The sequence below is a fragment of the Pagrus major genome, chromosome 9 (genome assembly GCF_040436345.1).
Source record: "Pagrus major chromosome 9, Pma_NU_1.0".
NCBI classification, from domain to species: Eukaryota; Metazoa; Chordata; class Actinopteri; order Spariformes; family Sparidae; genus Pagrus; species Pagrus major.
The window spans coordinates 16,557,693-16,572,215 of NC_133223.1; the positions used below are offsets into that span (position 1 = coordinate 16,557,693).

A 14,523-nucleotide genomic window follows, 5' to 3' on the forward strand; every position below is an offset into this window, starting at 1 on the left:
TATGCCCAAACAAACAAAATAAACAAATTCTCTTTGTTTTCATGACTGAATAAACAGAATAAACAAACTGACCTTAAAGGACAACACAATTTCATGCTGTTTTGCTTTGTTTACATGTGGCGGACCCTGCCACCTTTCTACCTTAAAACAGTGTTCGGGGACCATATTTTCCTCTGAGAACAGCTTGTTTATTCAGTTATGGAAAAAATAAATATTTCTGAGTTTGTGTTATTACCTCATTCTTATATTCTTAATATTCTTTTTAATATTAAAATTTGGAGTTTGAATTTCTTCTCCAAAAACTGAACAGTGCCCCTTTAAATAAATTGGAAGAAGTGAAATATATATATACATATATATTTATATAACTTAATCTATTTTCAGCCACATGAAACAGCACAATGTTTCATGAAGGTGCTGATTAAATATTTTCATGGCAAAAACATTACATTGTCATTCCCAGTTTATTTCACACTTTACCCGGCCTGGTTCTGCCAGCTGATCCTGAGAGAAACTCTGAATCTCTCACTTGTTAAACTAAACTTAATGTGTGAGGTTTTAGTCAAACATTGCCAGTCAATCTCTCGCATTGAGTGCAGCCTTGACCCTCTGGGCAGTATCACAGCTGCTGAAGTGCTTTGGCATCAGTGTGACAGGATTAACACATCAAAAGCAGAGTCGGGGCCTACAGCAGCGTCACACAGTCAGTACAGCACCTTTCATGTTCTGCTCAGGTTCACTACAATTTCACGTAAGCCAACAGCAAGTCAGACGGAAAAAGATAATGGGGCCAACCTGCTGCTATCAGGCTTTCCCTCAGCTTCAGTGAAATATGTCAAATTCTGTGTTTGATGAAAGATTGGAGTTCAACAGGCTGAAGTCAGGGAACGATATCTGACTGTGTCACATGGCCGGGATGCAAAGGAGCATTTAAGTCTGACATTCAAGCTGAAATTATTGCTGCAAGCCTGCATGGTCTTACTTTCCATGATGCAAACATTCGATAGTCAACACGGAGGGAAAATTAAGCCCAAATCAGTTTTCCGAGTCACAGAGTTTAAATGTCTCAGGGTTAAACCCTGAGATTTATAATCTCTTTGATAAGATGTGGTAATATGTGAGGCTGGTGCAGTTTAATAATTAGTTTACAAAACTGAGATGCGTTCAATAACATTAAGACTCTCAACATACCATTTTTCATATACTTCAAGGATATTTCTCATTGTCTGTATTTTCTCTCAGATTCTTTTACAAGAATATATAAAATTGTTTTGATTGTTGTAAGGCTTCCAGGGCAACAGTATAAATACAGGTATGGGAGGGGTGTCAGTGTCAACACTGTGCTGTCTTTTGTACTTACTTTTCACGCTCAGGAGAAATAATGTCTTAGCAAAGTGAAGGTCTGAATCTCTTTTTAATACTGCTTTGTACTTTGCACTGACAATCACTATTAATCAAAATCTTATAGAAATCGCAATATGGTTGTTTAATATCCAGATGTTGCATTCGCTTTACTTAATGTTGGACAAAAAAGCATTACAACAAAGTTCTGTAGTGCCGCAGGGATGTCCTGCCCTACAAATCCTCCAGATGTAAGAAAACATGTTCTGACATCTGTCACATCGTCATCATGATTTTCATTCAGTGGAAATTAAAAATTGTGATGCAAAAATTCATCATTCCCACTAGTCATGAATCATATCGCAGTCATAGTGTCTGTCATAAAATTGCAATAATATGTATTTTTTTGCCACATGATGCACCACTACATATACATGCACTGTATTTTCAGCTTTATTTTTATTATTATTTTTATTCAGTGGGTTTAATTCTCCATACTATGTTATGCATTTGTTGTATTTTCCATTCATCCTTAGTTTTATCTCATATCTGCTATTATTATATTTTTATATGAAGCACTTCATATATTATATTATTTATATAATTTCTGTGTCAAAATACACTTTGAGCTCCATTTCTTGTATAAAAAGTGCTTTTATTATTATTATTATTATTATTATTATTGTTATTGTTATTATTATTATTGTTGTTATTATTATTATTATTATTGTTATTGTTGTTGTTGTTTGCAGTGGCAATGTGTTGCCACTTCTTGCAAGATGTAAAGGGTTCTGGCTCGTGTAGTCGACCATGTCCACTTTCTAAAAAGCACATCCGGAGGCTAATAACTCCCCTTGATTGGCTATCCAATGATGAACCACAGGGCAGCGAGTAAAAAACGTTTTATTCCAATACGTGGCCAAAATTAAAATAAACATGTATCCATATGAAGGAGAAGAAGGCAGACTTTATTAATCCCCATGGGGAAATACACACGCATGCATATGTACCTATACACATGCATTCATGTATGGAGAGGAGTGAGGGGGCTGCGCTGTAATCAGCAGTTAGGGGTCCGGTTTTCTGCTCAAGGGGATCTCATCAGTGCCCAGCAGGTGAACTGGAACTTTTCCAGCTCCCAGTCCATGCTCTGTACTGTCTGGTCCGAGTGTGTCTTGAACTGGCCACACTCTGGTCCCCAAACCAAGTCGAGTTACTGCCGCCCCTATGCATGATTGATTATCCAAACTGACCTTGAAATTTTAATAATTCAAGTTTAAAATCTACAGTCAGTTACTCCACATCCTGCTCTACTGAGGCTGTACACTGCACCTAAAGGACCAAACTCTAATTGCCCGGGAGCAGGACAGACGAGTGGAGCACAAATCTTAATGGGGAAAAACACATCAATCAAAAATATTATCCAATAAAACACACTTGAAAGCAGCTCTTACATTAGCATGAGCAATTATCTTGATTTTTATATGTATATTCAATATTTTAAACGGCATTACAGGATTTTCTATCACAATGAGAATTAAATACAAGAACTGTAATGAAATATAGCTTTTATGTAATTATTATTATTATTATTATTAATAAAAATAATAAAAAATAACATTATGAAAGAAATTCCAAATTGGTTAAAATTGTAATGTAATGTTTCCCCTTTAGATGATATTCAATTCAGTATTTAGTGACTGCATTTCCTGTTTATGTTCTGTATAAATACAGTATACATATCATTATCAGCTGTTACTCTAAGGCTGCCACTGCTTTATAAGAACACTTGGAATATTTGATTTATTTATACTGTATTTTGTCTTTCCTGTTCCGACTCCTGTCTGTGTTTAAGGTTGTTGACATAAAAGAGAAACTGAAGCTGTCGAAAAAATTTTGGTCCAACCTGCCCGAGGCGATGTGCGTGGAGGACAGAGTGACCGCTGGAAATGCCAGCGATGACGAGTGCTGGAATGGCCACACCAAGGGCAGGTAAGTGCACCAGTCCCCGGGGGCTTTTTCAGGCTCGCACAAAATGTTACTAAGAAGTCCAAAGTCTGTTTTCAACTCTAATCAGTCTAATCCTAGAATTAGAACCAGATTATTTACTTTCTCTGACTTATACTCGGCTATATAAGAGCTTGGCATACTTTTCTTATTCATCGGGACGTGGTCTCATAAATACTCAATAGCTGATAATTCTGGTTCAGATCCTCCGTTTGTCATATAGTACGATTTGCTTTGATCCTTTTTGCATTTTTTCTCAGTGTTATTTTATGGATTTATGTTTTCATTCTCCTTTAAAATGTGCAACCAGCATGGGGAGCCCTTGTTAATCTGATTTAATTTTCAAGGAAAATATTTGCCGAGCTCGCCAAATGCCCCCGGCCATGACTGAGGTCACAGTTAATTGATTGTGCCGCTTTTATTCATAACATCAACTGTACGATCAAAAGATGTTCAGCATTCATGTGTCTAAATTCTTTGACTAACCCCTTAAAGCGAATACTTAAACCCTGTGTATTGGTATCAAATGTGGAAGCTGAAGCCAATTTCTGTGATCGCAAAGAAAAGAATATCACCAGTGAAATCAGTCAAATGCTACCTCTTATGACTCACTGAGTTTTCAGAGGTTTAAATTACCCAGACTGACCTGAGTTTAGGGGAAACAAATGCTGTTGTGTGAGACGGTTCGTGGAATGCCCTCACATGACGGCCTGCTGCTTATTTATCAAGCAGGAGTGCAGGCAGCTGACATGTTTTCCCCGGAGAAATATCTCAAATGTATGTCAGAACGTTGCCCGACATGATTGGGTCATATGTTGATTTGCCAACGCTGTCATAACCTCGAAAAGCTTCTTTCAAGTGCACCCTTTCTCTGCCCCTCTCTGGAGTAATGATTATGAGAATGATTTGCGCACTAGAGCCCTCAGAGTCCCGTGTCACAAATATGAATTTGTATTGACTGATGAGCGCTTGTACTTTTAACAAGCAACTTGTCAAAGGGAACACTTCTCATTTTTTTGTTTTTTTTGTAATGTAAAAGGTACTTTCCAGAAGTTCAAAAGGACGGCCTGACCAACCAGGTGAATAACCCTGAGGTGCTCGTGGACATCACCCGCCCAGACACCTTAATCCGCCAGCAGATCATGGCCCTGAGGGTGATGACCAACAAGTTGAAAAATGCCTACAACGGCAATGATATCTACTTTCAAGACTCAAGTAAGCAATTTGACACTTTTCCTCTGCACACACATGCGACTTAAAGCAGGGAATATATTTTAATCAGTCTCGGCCTCCACGACCTGGTTCATGGTCAAGTTCATGCTCCAACTTGCCACTCATCTTTAATGTCTGTCTGCTCTGAAATACTACCTGACCTTCAAGCAGTGTCATCAGTAATGCCACAAGAGGCACTGATAGAAATAACTTACACAGGCAGTGTGTAACAAAAAGCAATGCCAACAATTCTGAAAGCTAGAGCACATGTTGGGAGGCAGAACATTGCGTGTGCAGTCCTTCATTTAGATACACTGCTGAGATAAAGCCAAACCATCACAGAAAATTTGGATGTGAAAAGATTTATTACAGTCACCACACAAACACAGACTTGTCGTAAATGTTTTTTAATTTTAAATCTCTATTAACTGAGTTTTTTGGCACTTGAGGCAGCAGAAACAAGCTGTAAACAAACACTAGCATATTGTGTTATCACCTTGAAGTTGTTAAAGTGAGCTTGTTAGCAAACAAGTAGACCACCATGGAACCTTATTTCTGAAAAAATACGTATGGCAGTTAATGGAGAAAGATGTTTGTTCATTTTAAAGACTATTTTTCAGCTCGAGAAGTGTAAGACTGTTAAAATACATAATGAGGCTACATACCCAACAGTCGCGTGAGTGATGTTGTCCAATATCCAATAAACCAATAGCCTAAGCCTGTAGAGCCCACGAATTTAAATATTCACAATATTAATGAGGTAATAATACAAACTCAGAAATATTTATTTTTTCCACAACTTAATAAACAAGCTGTTCTCAGAGGAAAATAAGGTCCCCAGAACACTGTTTGAAGCTAGAAAGGTGGCAGGGTCCGCCACATATAAACAAAGTAAAACAGTATGAAATTGTGTTGTCCTTCAAGGTAAGTTTGTTTATTCAGTTTATTCAGTCATGAATTAAATTAAAGTGTATTCCCCTAAATTGCAGAGTGCTCCTTTAAAGATGAGTTTTGACTGATAGCATTTTTTTCTACATGTTTTCTGCAGATAAAACAATCATATCATGATCTTGAATTAGACCACAAAAATCATGTTGTGAAAATCAGATATTGGGACAGCCGTAGTGAAGTGAGTCATATTCTGCATTGCATTGCGCAACACCCTCTGTTGATAATGCATGCTTTATTATAATGGTTCAGCTCTAATCTGGTGGAAACGAGGGTTTGTTAGATAGCACCAAGCTCCCAAGAATCTTGACCAAACTTGTTCAAGACCTAGAGCTAATGCTGTAAAAAAAAAAGGGGGTATATGTTCATCAGCTAGTCGCCAACTTTGTCTGCCTACCACTTGGTGCTGGGCAGGTCCAACTGAGCACAGAACCAAAACAAAGTTGGAGGCTGTAAAACCAAAACAATGAGCTAAAGGACACTAAAGTACTCCATAGAGCTGACTAGAACTACTGACAAAGGTGAGGGCTGAGGGTTCATCACTATGAACAAAACCTTTCACAAACAGTACACATAATGATTTGATGCTTTATTAATATATAATAATAGCAGCTGTAACTTTAAAGTGACAAAGTTGTATATTGAACCCTGTAAGCAACAGTTTAGGGTTGTAAAATTTGGCTTAATAGTTGAATAATGTTTCATTTTCAGTGCTGTGCTCAGTCTGGCTTGTGTTTTGTTTTGCTGTTGCAGGCGATGAAGGCAGCGGCGGCTCAGGCAGTGGCAGCGGCTGCACAGAGGTCTGCCCCACAGACATGGATGCTGCTGCCAGCGAAGCCCCGGTGGTGGAAGCCGACCGGAGTGGGCCTGTAGATGACTCTGCCCCGCTCCATGCACCCTCTGTAGCTCTGCCAACCATGCTGGCCCTCTCAGTACTGGCACTCCACCGACAATGGAGATAATGCTGGAGGAACTGGCTAAACATGGACAGCAGGGTTCTTTTTTTTTTTCTTTTTTTTTGCAGTTTTTGTATTCAGGCAGATTGGAGCTACTGTCAAGCAGGCAGTATTCAGGCTGCCAGCCTCGGGGCGAGAGGAGTCTGCTCAGAAAAAGAGAGCAGTCATGCATCGTGATTTCCCACTTTCCCAAAGATCGTGCAGTGCCATCCTTTGACTTGATATTTTGCGGCATCGCTTCACCACCTAACACTGATGCCGACCCAACAAACTCTGTTTCAGAGATTTCTTGCACATATGGCAGGTATTAATGTAGGTCTCCATGTGGAAAAAATATAACACGCACTTTGATTGTTTTGATTTTTTTAATGCAAAAATTGTTTGTGTGTTTGAAAAATGTTGAGAATGTGGTTATTTGATTCACCTAAAAGAGGCACAGTAAGTTATATTTTGAAACAAATACAAAGGATAGCAAAAATTCAGGAACATGTGGCTTCCGCCGAAAATTTTAATTGAATCCTTGTTCCATTGTCATTAACTCATGTGCCAATTGTTGATTTTTGATGCGGAGCGATTGAATATTGATCAAAGTTGTCATAAATCCGAACTTATTTTGACAGCATCTGAGTCATGTTGCTTGATCTTATGTTTCACAATAATTTCAATCATGAAGTTTGCCATAGTTCAATACATCATGAGTTGGTCCTTTATCTGCTCTGCTCTTAGCTATCATATATCATTCAGAATACAACAGTCGCCTTGTGCTAAAACTCACATTTTGTTAAAAGGGATAAGGTTGGCATTTTTTATGTAATCACTTGCCTTGCAACCGTTTTATTATCTGCAAAATATTCTCATATCGTGTTGGTTTCCTCAGGCTTGGCTTCAGGAGGAGACTTCCTGGACAGAATTCATAGAGAGCAATTATTGACGCACAAATATACTGTAATGCCCTCGTAGTGATGCTGGTTCTGTAGTGCTGTGGGCTGGACATCCTGTGTGTAATGAATCACTTCTTGTCAGTTTCAGCTAAACAAACTCTAATCCTTGCTAATATATAAATATTGATCGATAATATATTTGGGGTTTGTTTTGTATCAGAAGGGTTTATATACACAAATCAACAATCTCTAAAAGATGTTTTAATTGTGCAATATGTAAGAATTGGCCATATACCAAACAAATAGGGGGCAGCAGATCACCAGAGTAGCTGCTAACTGCAGCTAACTGTAGTTGCCGCTCGTAAGCTCAACTATCTCATAACTGTGCAGCTAGCATTTGTATTAGCTGACTTTGACCGGACTGGGAGCTCGGAGCACCGGGGGATTGTTGGTGTTGTTTCGGACTATCAGCCTACGAAGTCTCTAGGAGCTAGCTGGTTAGCATGCTAACTTCAATAGTTATCTCTGCAACAAAATACAGAGACATCTTTGACATCATTTCTAGTACTAGTATTTCTTCACATTCTGTTGACTTTTTTAAGTTTAGTTGTTTTTTTGCATGAAAAAAATCTTACATACTGCACCTTTAAAAATACTATGCTGACATGATGAAGTCTTATCAAGGAAGTCCTACACACTAGTGGAAGATCATGACTTTGTTCTGTGTCAATGGACATTAAAGTATGAAAGGCACACCCATTCAATACAGAATCACCATCACAGAAGGAAGTCTTGTGCATCTGTAATCTTTATATAATTTTCAGTAATTGGGGCCTATAAAGTTTTCTTCTGCATTCTCTAAATATTCAGTATATTCAGTATTTCTACAAATATTAAACACTTTTAGAAGTTCCAGGAGTTCTGTCGTTGCGTAAATCCACTTTCGCACAAGTGATTGAATAACCAAAGGTTATCCCTTAATTGCTTTCACAGTTTGGATTAAAAAGTCATTAAAATTTGCATTGTACTGTTTGAAAAAGCTACCAAACAGAAATACTGACAGTTCAAAAGTCAAGTTAATTGTTGATATTTCCAAATTTTTTATGACTACGGTTATGTAAAAGAGGTGAAGGATTTATTAAGAGAGGAAGTAGCAAACAGCACACGGTGGTTACTGGAAATGCAAAGAAAGGGTCCCTAAATTTATCTGTAAAGCTCGAATGGTTATGTCTGCAGCACAGACAGGCTTGAAGCCGACCACAGTCACCTGTGAAATGAGAATCTGTGGAGACTGGACAGGGCTGAATGCTTCAGTGAAGCTCCTCAGTAGAGCGTACTTACAGAGAATGTGAGAGGCCTGGCACTGCTGAGGGGGGCGGACAAAACCAGCCTGTATGTACGTCCACTGTTCTCTGAGAGCCCGTCAGCTCCATAACCACCAGGCCAGCTAAGCTTACATATCCAAGGAATTAACCAGTGTTATGCCCTTAGCAGTATATCAGTGAATATGTGTTCAGCTTTTTTCATTATTGCGTTTATGTCCGCATTTGCATCCACATTGCAAGAAGAAAAATGTAGACAAAATATGCTGTTTAAAGGGATTCTTTATTATGAATACTGATCTGACAGGATGCCCTTTTTATGTTTTGTATCATTGAACTTTTAATGGTAATATTTTTGCAATAAAATATCGAAAAATGGATGTCTGGTCGGACAAATTATCTGAAAAATAGAATTAGCAGGAAATACTATAAGTCAACATTTTTTACAATCAATGCATTGCTGTATGAAGTCGAATCCTAATGAGGTAACGTCTGTTTGGAGTTTGAATTTCAAACTAAGAGGGGTGAAGAAGTAGTTGAGAGAATATGCCTTATTGTTTTTCAGTGCAATTCAGACGATTGCATTTGTGTTTTGTTACTGTTCTTGAGAATAAATATTTATTAAAAACATTCCAATAGATTTCTATTTGTGCTGACTGTCATGAAGGAAATGTTAAAGGTACATAATCACGAAAGGAAGTGAGGTCGTGCTTCTGTAAGCTCACTATGAACAGTGAAAGTTCATTTTACATTTACATTCATTTACAGTCATTATGATTGGTCTCTTTTTTTCAGTGTATACTACATGATTCACATTGTTGTTATATGAAATTAATATCTAGGAAGTAAAAGTGTTTGTTCACAAGATTAACATTTTCCTCTTGCTTCACAGTAGGGCCCACAGTACAGAAGCCCGGCTGCTCCATTTTTCTTCGGTATGTAGTGTTTCAGAACAACAGGTGAAATCTATGCTTCCTCTGTGTACTTTCTATTTGTGAAGTCTGCTTTTATCAGAGGTTCAAAGCCTCTGTTTCTGCGCTGACGCAGGTAGAGCACAGAGATAAGGAGAAGCACCAGGAGACCGATGAAGACTCCCCCCAGAGTGGAGCCCATCACAAACACAGTCGGTCCTCCATCTGCATCTGGAAAGATGAAGGACAGGTGGAGATATTCATAGATACCTTTCTGGCAGCAGTAAAATTACATGTAAATTGCAGTCATTAAAATAAGATTCTTAAAAACTTCTGGTCCAATATGACAAAGTGGGATTACATAGGTTTGATGGGGCGGAGAATCAACATCAACGACTCGACTTTGCTCTGCAAAAACTTCTAATATCAGAACTAACTTTCTTACTGAGGTTTGTAACAAAAACTCCTGACATTCGGCAATATTTCATAACACTAATCATTTTCCTTAGACTATATTGACTTTTTTTATAGACTTTATTATTGTCAGTTACAGGTTGCCACACGTGGAAATTCTGATCCCTGTGTGACAATCAGCTAATCACGTATGAACATAAGTAATTCACATTAATTAATATCTTATCAGTAAATTTTCATGTGAAAAAGATAATCACTTGTGAAATTGCCAGTTCAAATGTGGTATTATTCTATTTTCACACGTTGAGATTTTAGTTTACAATTGAAAAATAGTCAATTGCAATTAAAAATGTGTGAAAATGTGGAATTCAAATATACCATGTTTCGTTTCCACATGTGGAAAAAGCCAATCACTTCTGAAAATGTCCAGTTCACATGTGACGTTATTGTATTTTTCACGCTAAAATTGTAGTTTACATGTAAAATTTGATTTATTTTTATATGGTTTACAGAGTTCATATGTATAATATTAATATATTAATAATAATAATATTAAATTTACATATGGGATTATTTTTATTTTCACCTTTACAATTTTAGTTCACACGTGAAAATGTGGAATTCACATGTGAAGAAGCAAATTTCATGTGATTTCATGTGATTTCATGTGATTTCATGCGCCATGTTTCGTCTCCACGTGTAAATTCTAATCCACATGTGAAAAACACATGTGACATTTTTGTCACCTGTGCCAACAGTTTTGCTAATGTGACTGTTTTTCTCTTCTGAAAATGTCCAGTTCACACGCGACATTATTTTCTTTTCACTCAATTTTGGTTCACATGTCAAAACAGCCAATCACATCTAAAAATATTTATTTCACATGAGAAGAGGCAAAAATGTCACACTATTCCTTTAAACTCATCTTTTAAAACACTTTTTAAACACTCACCATCCAGGTCAACAGCGTAGGAATACCCCAGCTGCTCAGAGGTAATGTATATCTCCTCGTTGGTGATCGGAGGGAAGAAAGGAACCATGTTGTAGTCCCTGTTGTGACCGATGGGGGCCATCTCATCTGGGAAGGTGGCATTGGACGGAACAAACCTTCTCATCCACTCATCGAAAATGGCATCAGTGAAAGCGTGGAGCACCTGCGACATCACCAACAAGAAACACCACAGTGATTTTGATGACAACAACTCCACAGCCGTGACGTTTCAGAGATAACAATGAAAACAGATTCTGACCACAAAGATGGGGTCGTTGGCTGCGGCGTGAGACAAGGAGCTTGTTCCATTGAGCATGGAGTGGACGAGGTTGTGAAGGTTGTTGACGGATTCATCCAGTTCTCCATCTGGTTTGTCGTAGCCTTCAAGAGCATTTCTGTTACAAAGCACAACGTCTGTTAAACTGTGGTTTTGCAAACCTAAACCTAAAGTCAAACTGGCATGCAAGCAGGTATACATTTAAAATGATTTAGACGCTAAACAACAGAGTTGTACCTAAAACTAAAGGAGGAGTTGGTGAAGTATGGAGGGCTGTCGAAGTCTCTGATACCAAGACAGCTTCTGACGTCATTCATGGTGGGCAGAGACGTGTTACCTCGCTCCATTATCCCTCTCTGAATGGAGCCCTCATTGGTGCCATTGCAAAGAGTCACCAGGCGATTGTATTCGTCCAAACTGGAGGAGAAAGCGATTCAATTATTATAAATGTTTCACTGATCTCAATCAAATCACTTTAATTGTCCACACAATATTTGTTCCCTCATAATCCAGCCCATAATATACTGAGTCTTTTTCCCTTCCCATCAGTATGTGTGCTGACCTGTTACATACCACCCCCCATCTGGAGAATCTGGACTGGTTGCTGATGAGGGAAGGGTTGTCTGGGTTTCGGCCCCCCAGCATAGAGTCGGTACATACGTCACACTCACTTTGCCCCGTGGCAAAGTTCCAGTAAGGGATCGCAAAGTTCTCATCGCCAGTCATTCTCTGCAGGACAGACACATCAGTATCAAAAATGTATGTTTTGGTCATCAACATGTGCTTGTAATGGCTAACATACGAGTCTTGACGTGGCTTTCTCGGTTTAGATCCAGTTTAGGATACGTTTTCCTTTCTCTCTTTCATTTTTCTATCATTTTGGACCAGTTCCCTGCATCTTCATTCAAAATGATGTAAGTCTTGGTTTTCCTGGAAGGACAGCTTGTGACATTAAAAACTCTTCCATCTGATGCAAATAAAATGTCTTTTAGGGAGGTAGAGCCTCGGGGCAGAAAGATTCACTTCAAAAATTCAATGTAAGAGTTGTATGTGTGATTAATAAACTGAATGGATTAATTGTTAAGGAAAAATAGGCTTTTATGTAGCTGTCGTCTGGAAACAACCTCCAAAATAACAGCCACAAATGTACAAATAATTGACATTTATTAAATTCCCAAATCGTGATTTTATTTCCTTTCCATTAGAGCAATATTATATATATGGTAATAACCCAATAAAAAGCTGATCATGTTTATCAAAAATAAACCCATGGAGTGTAACTGATCCCATCCAGTCATGCCAACATGAATTAGTCTAACGACATGTTTTCAGAAGATTACACATACCTGTAGCTCTCGTTCCAAGCTGAGGAGGTGATACCTGTGCCAGGTGATGAATGCTGGTCCTTTGTGTGAGAAATCAATGGCTTTGAATGGGCGACCGGGACCTGCAGGGAAACAAAGAGTTCAATGAGCACAATGTGTGATCAGAAGGCAGTAATGTGCACATCACACAGTGAAAGATATATCTATACTTTATCAGGAAAACCTGATCATTAAAGTCACGGTCGAATGTCTAAAAAATCAACCAAAGTCAAGACACAGCCTTGGGGTTAGGGTTGCGGCATCAATAAACCAGTTCCAGTAGTTTTATGTCCAGAAATGTGACCGTGCTCATTTACCCAGAAGAGTGTCTCGGACAGAATAGTAGTGTTGCCAGACAAAGAAGTCGTAGATGGAGATGTTGGTGACCTGGGGCTCAGTCCCATTTGGTCCCAGCAGTCCCAGCCAGTGCTGGGTGGCAATGACATAGTCTGGGTGGGTGGTGGTCTTAGACAGCTCAAGAGCGTTGAGGAACTGCTGGAGCTCCTCAGGGGTCAGGGAGTGGATGTTCTTCCGCACCACAGGAGCTTTCCTCTGGTCACAGTTTGGTCCGGTCCAGCCGAATTTACACAGACCACAGTCATGCCCTGCAAAGTTACCTTCAACACAAAGAGCAAACTAAATGTATCAAATTATCTTGATGTTGTTGTGATGTTTCAGATCCATCATCAGCCATTTTCTAACCATCATCTGAATAAAACTACATGACTCACCAGTACATCTGCAGGTCTGATTGAAGAATTTGGTGGGCCACCTCTCTCTGTCATCAACATTTCTCAGTCTGTATGGTCCTCCCCAGGGTTTGTTGTCGACTCGCACAGCCGAGCAGTTCCCTCTCCCCGACAGAGAGCCGCAAACATTGGCAGGATCAGAGCCGAGAGCGGGGCAGCACTGCTTGGACAGGATCCCCTCCACCGTGCAGCACACTCGAGGAAACTGAGCCTCTGCAGGCTTTGGCCAGAGGAGTAAACAAAAAAGGCCCAGACCCAGCGCGTTCATCATATTTCACCTGTTTGTTTCCTCCAGTCAGTGGCGACTAATCAGTTTCTACATCAACTTTGAGCAGTGAAACGGTCAATTAGTTCCCCCAGAGGAGTGTGGAATCACAGTCTGCTACGGTCCCCAGTTGTGTATCTTCGAATTAGATTCAGTGATAGTTTTAATATGTGTGGAAACAACAAGTTAAAGCCAGATCATGTTGTGTTCCAGTTGGTTACATGCACATTAAGAAAGAATCTAATTTCTGCTCTTGCTTTTGTAGAGCGGAGGAGGATTAAGCCACCGGTCTTGTGATGATCACCTGACAGCAGAGCTATGAGCTGGACTAAGAACTGGAAGAATACCAAGGAACTGCCAGAGGGGACTATTAAAATGTTGTATAACCACTTTGTGCCAAAAGTCTGTGTCTCTGATTTGTTACTTAGAGTTAATCAGTAAAAAAGATAACAAAACAGGTAATGCATCAGATTTGCCTCAGACAGAACAGCCAACTGTACACACATTTGGTCAAATACAAAACTAATTGTGTTTTGAACCAACACCATTAATTCTGATAACACATTTAAAATAGAAACATTATCTCAAAACAAATTAATTGATTTGTTGAGTCATTCGGAGATATCGTAACAAAAGAATGAGGTTAAACAAAACTCAGCTTTCGAGCCGAGGCCAGCCGGGATCTGTTGTGTAAATCTTAATAGGGGTCTAATCACTTTAATCCAGCCAGAAGATATAGTTTTCACAAGCTTTTTGGAGCTTGGTATTGTAGCGTGTCTACTTGCAGCTTTTTGTTCCATTCATGAAACTTTTCACCCCAGGTCTCAGCTGACACCCTCCGCTGTGCATGTGAGCTGAGAAAGGAGCAGCTGTAGGAGCTGTAGG

General features: G+C 39.1%; 2 protein-coding genes across 2 annotated transcripts in view; one reads left to right on the forward strand and one right to left on the reverse strand.

Annotated features, from left to right (window-relative positions):
• Nucleotides 1-9,297, forward strand: part of LOC141002132 (glypican-6-like) — a 114,566-nt gene extending 105,269 nt beyond the window's left edge. Inside the window, exons 7-9 of the mRNA XM_073473315.1 lie at nt 3,197-3,333; nt 4,388-4,563; nt 6,262-9,297. Of these exons, the coding sequence (XP_073329416.1) occupies nt 3,197-3,333; nt 4,388-4,563; nt 6,262-6,470 (522 nt within the window). The 3' untranslated portion in view covers nt 6,471-9,297. The remainder of the gene's footprint in view (nt 1-3,196; nt 3,334-4,387; nt 4,564-6,261) is intronic.
• Nucleotides 9,298-9,633: 336 nt separating this feature from the next.
• On the reverse strand, nt 9,634-13,699 carry dct (dopachrome tautomerase). Its single transcript, XM_073473825.1, has 8 exons — nt 13,356-13,699; nt 12,942-13,241; nt 12,607-12,707; nt 11,823-11,989; nt 11,498-11,677; nt 11,243-11,378; nt 10,945-11,146; nt 9,634-9,809 (listed from the first exon to the last, which is right to left on the reverse strand). The coding sequence occupies exons 1-8, from the start codon at nt 13,642-13,644 to the stop codon at nt 9,634-9,636; spliced, it is 1,551 nt and encodes a 516-aa protein (XP_073329926.1). The 5' UTR covers nt 13,645-13,699.
• Nucleotides 13,700-14,523: the final 824 nt, after the last annotated feature.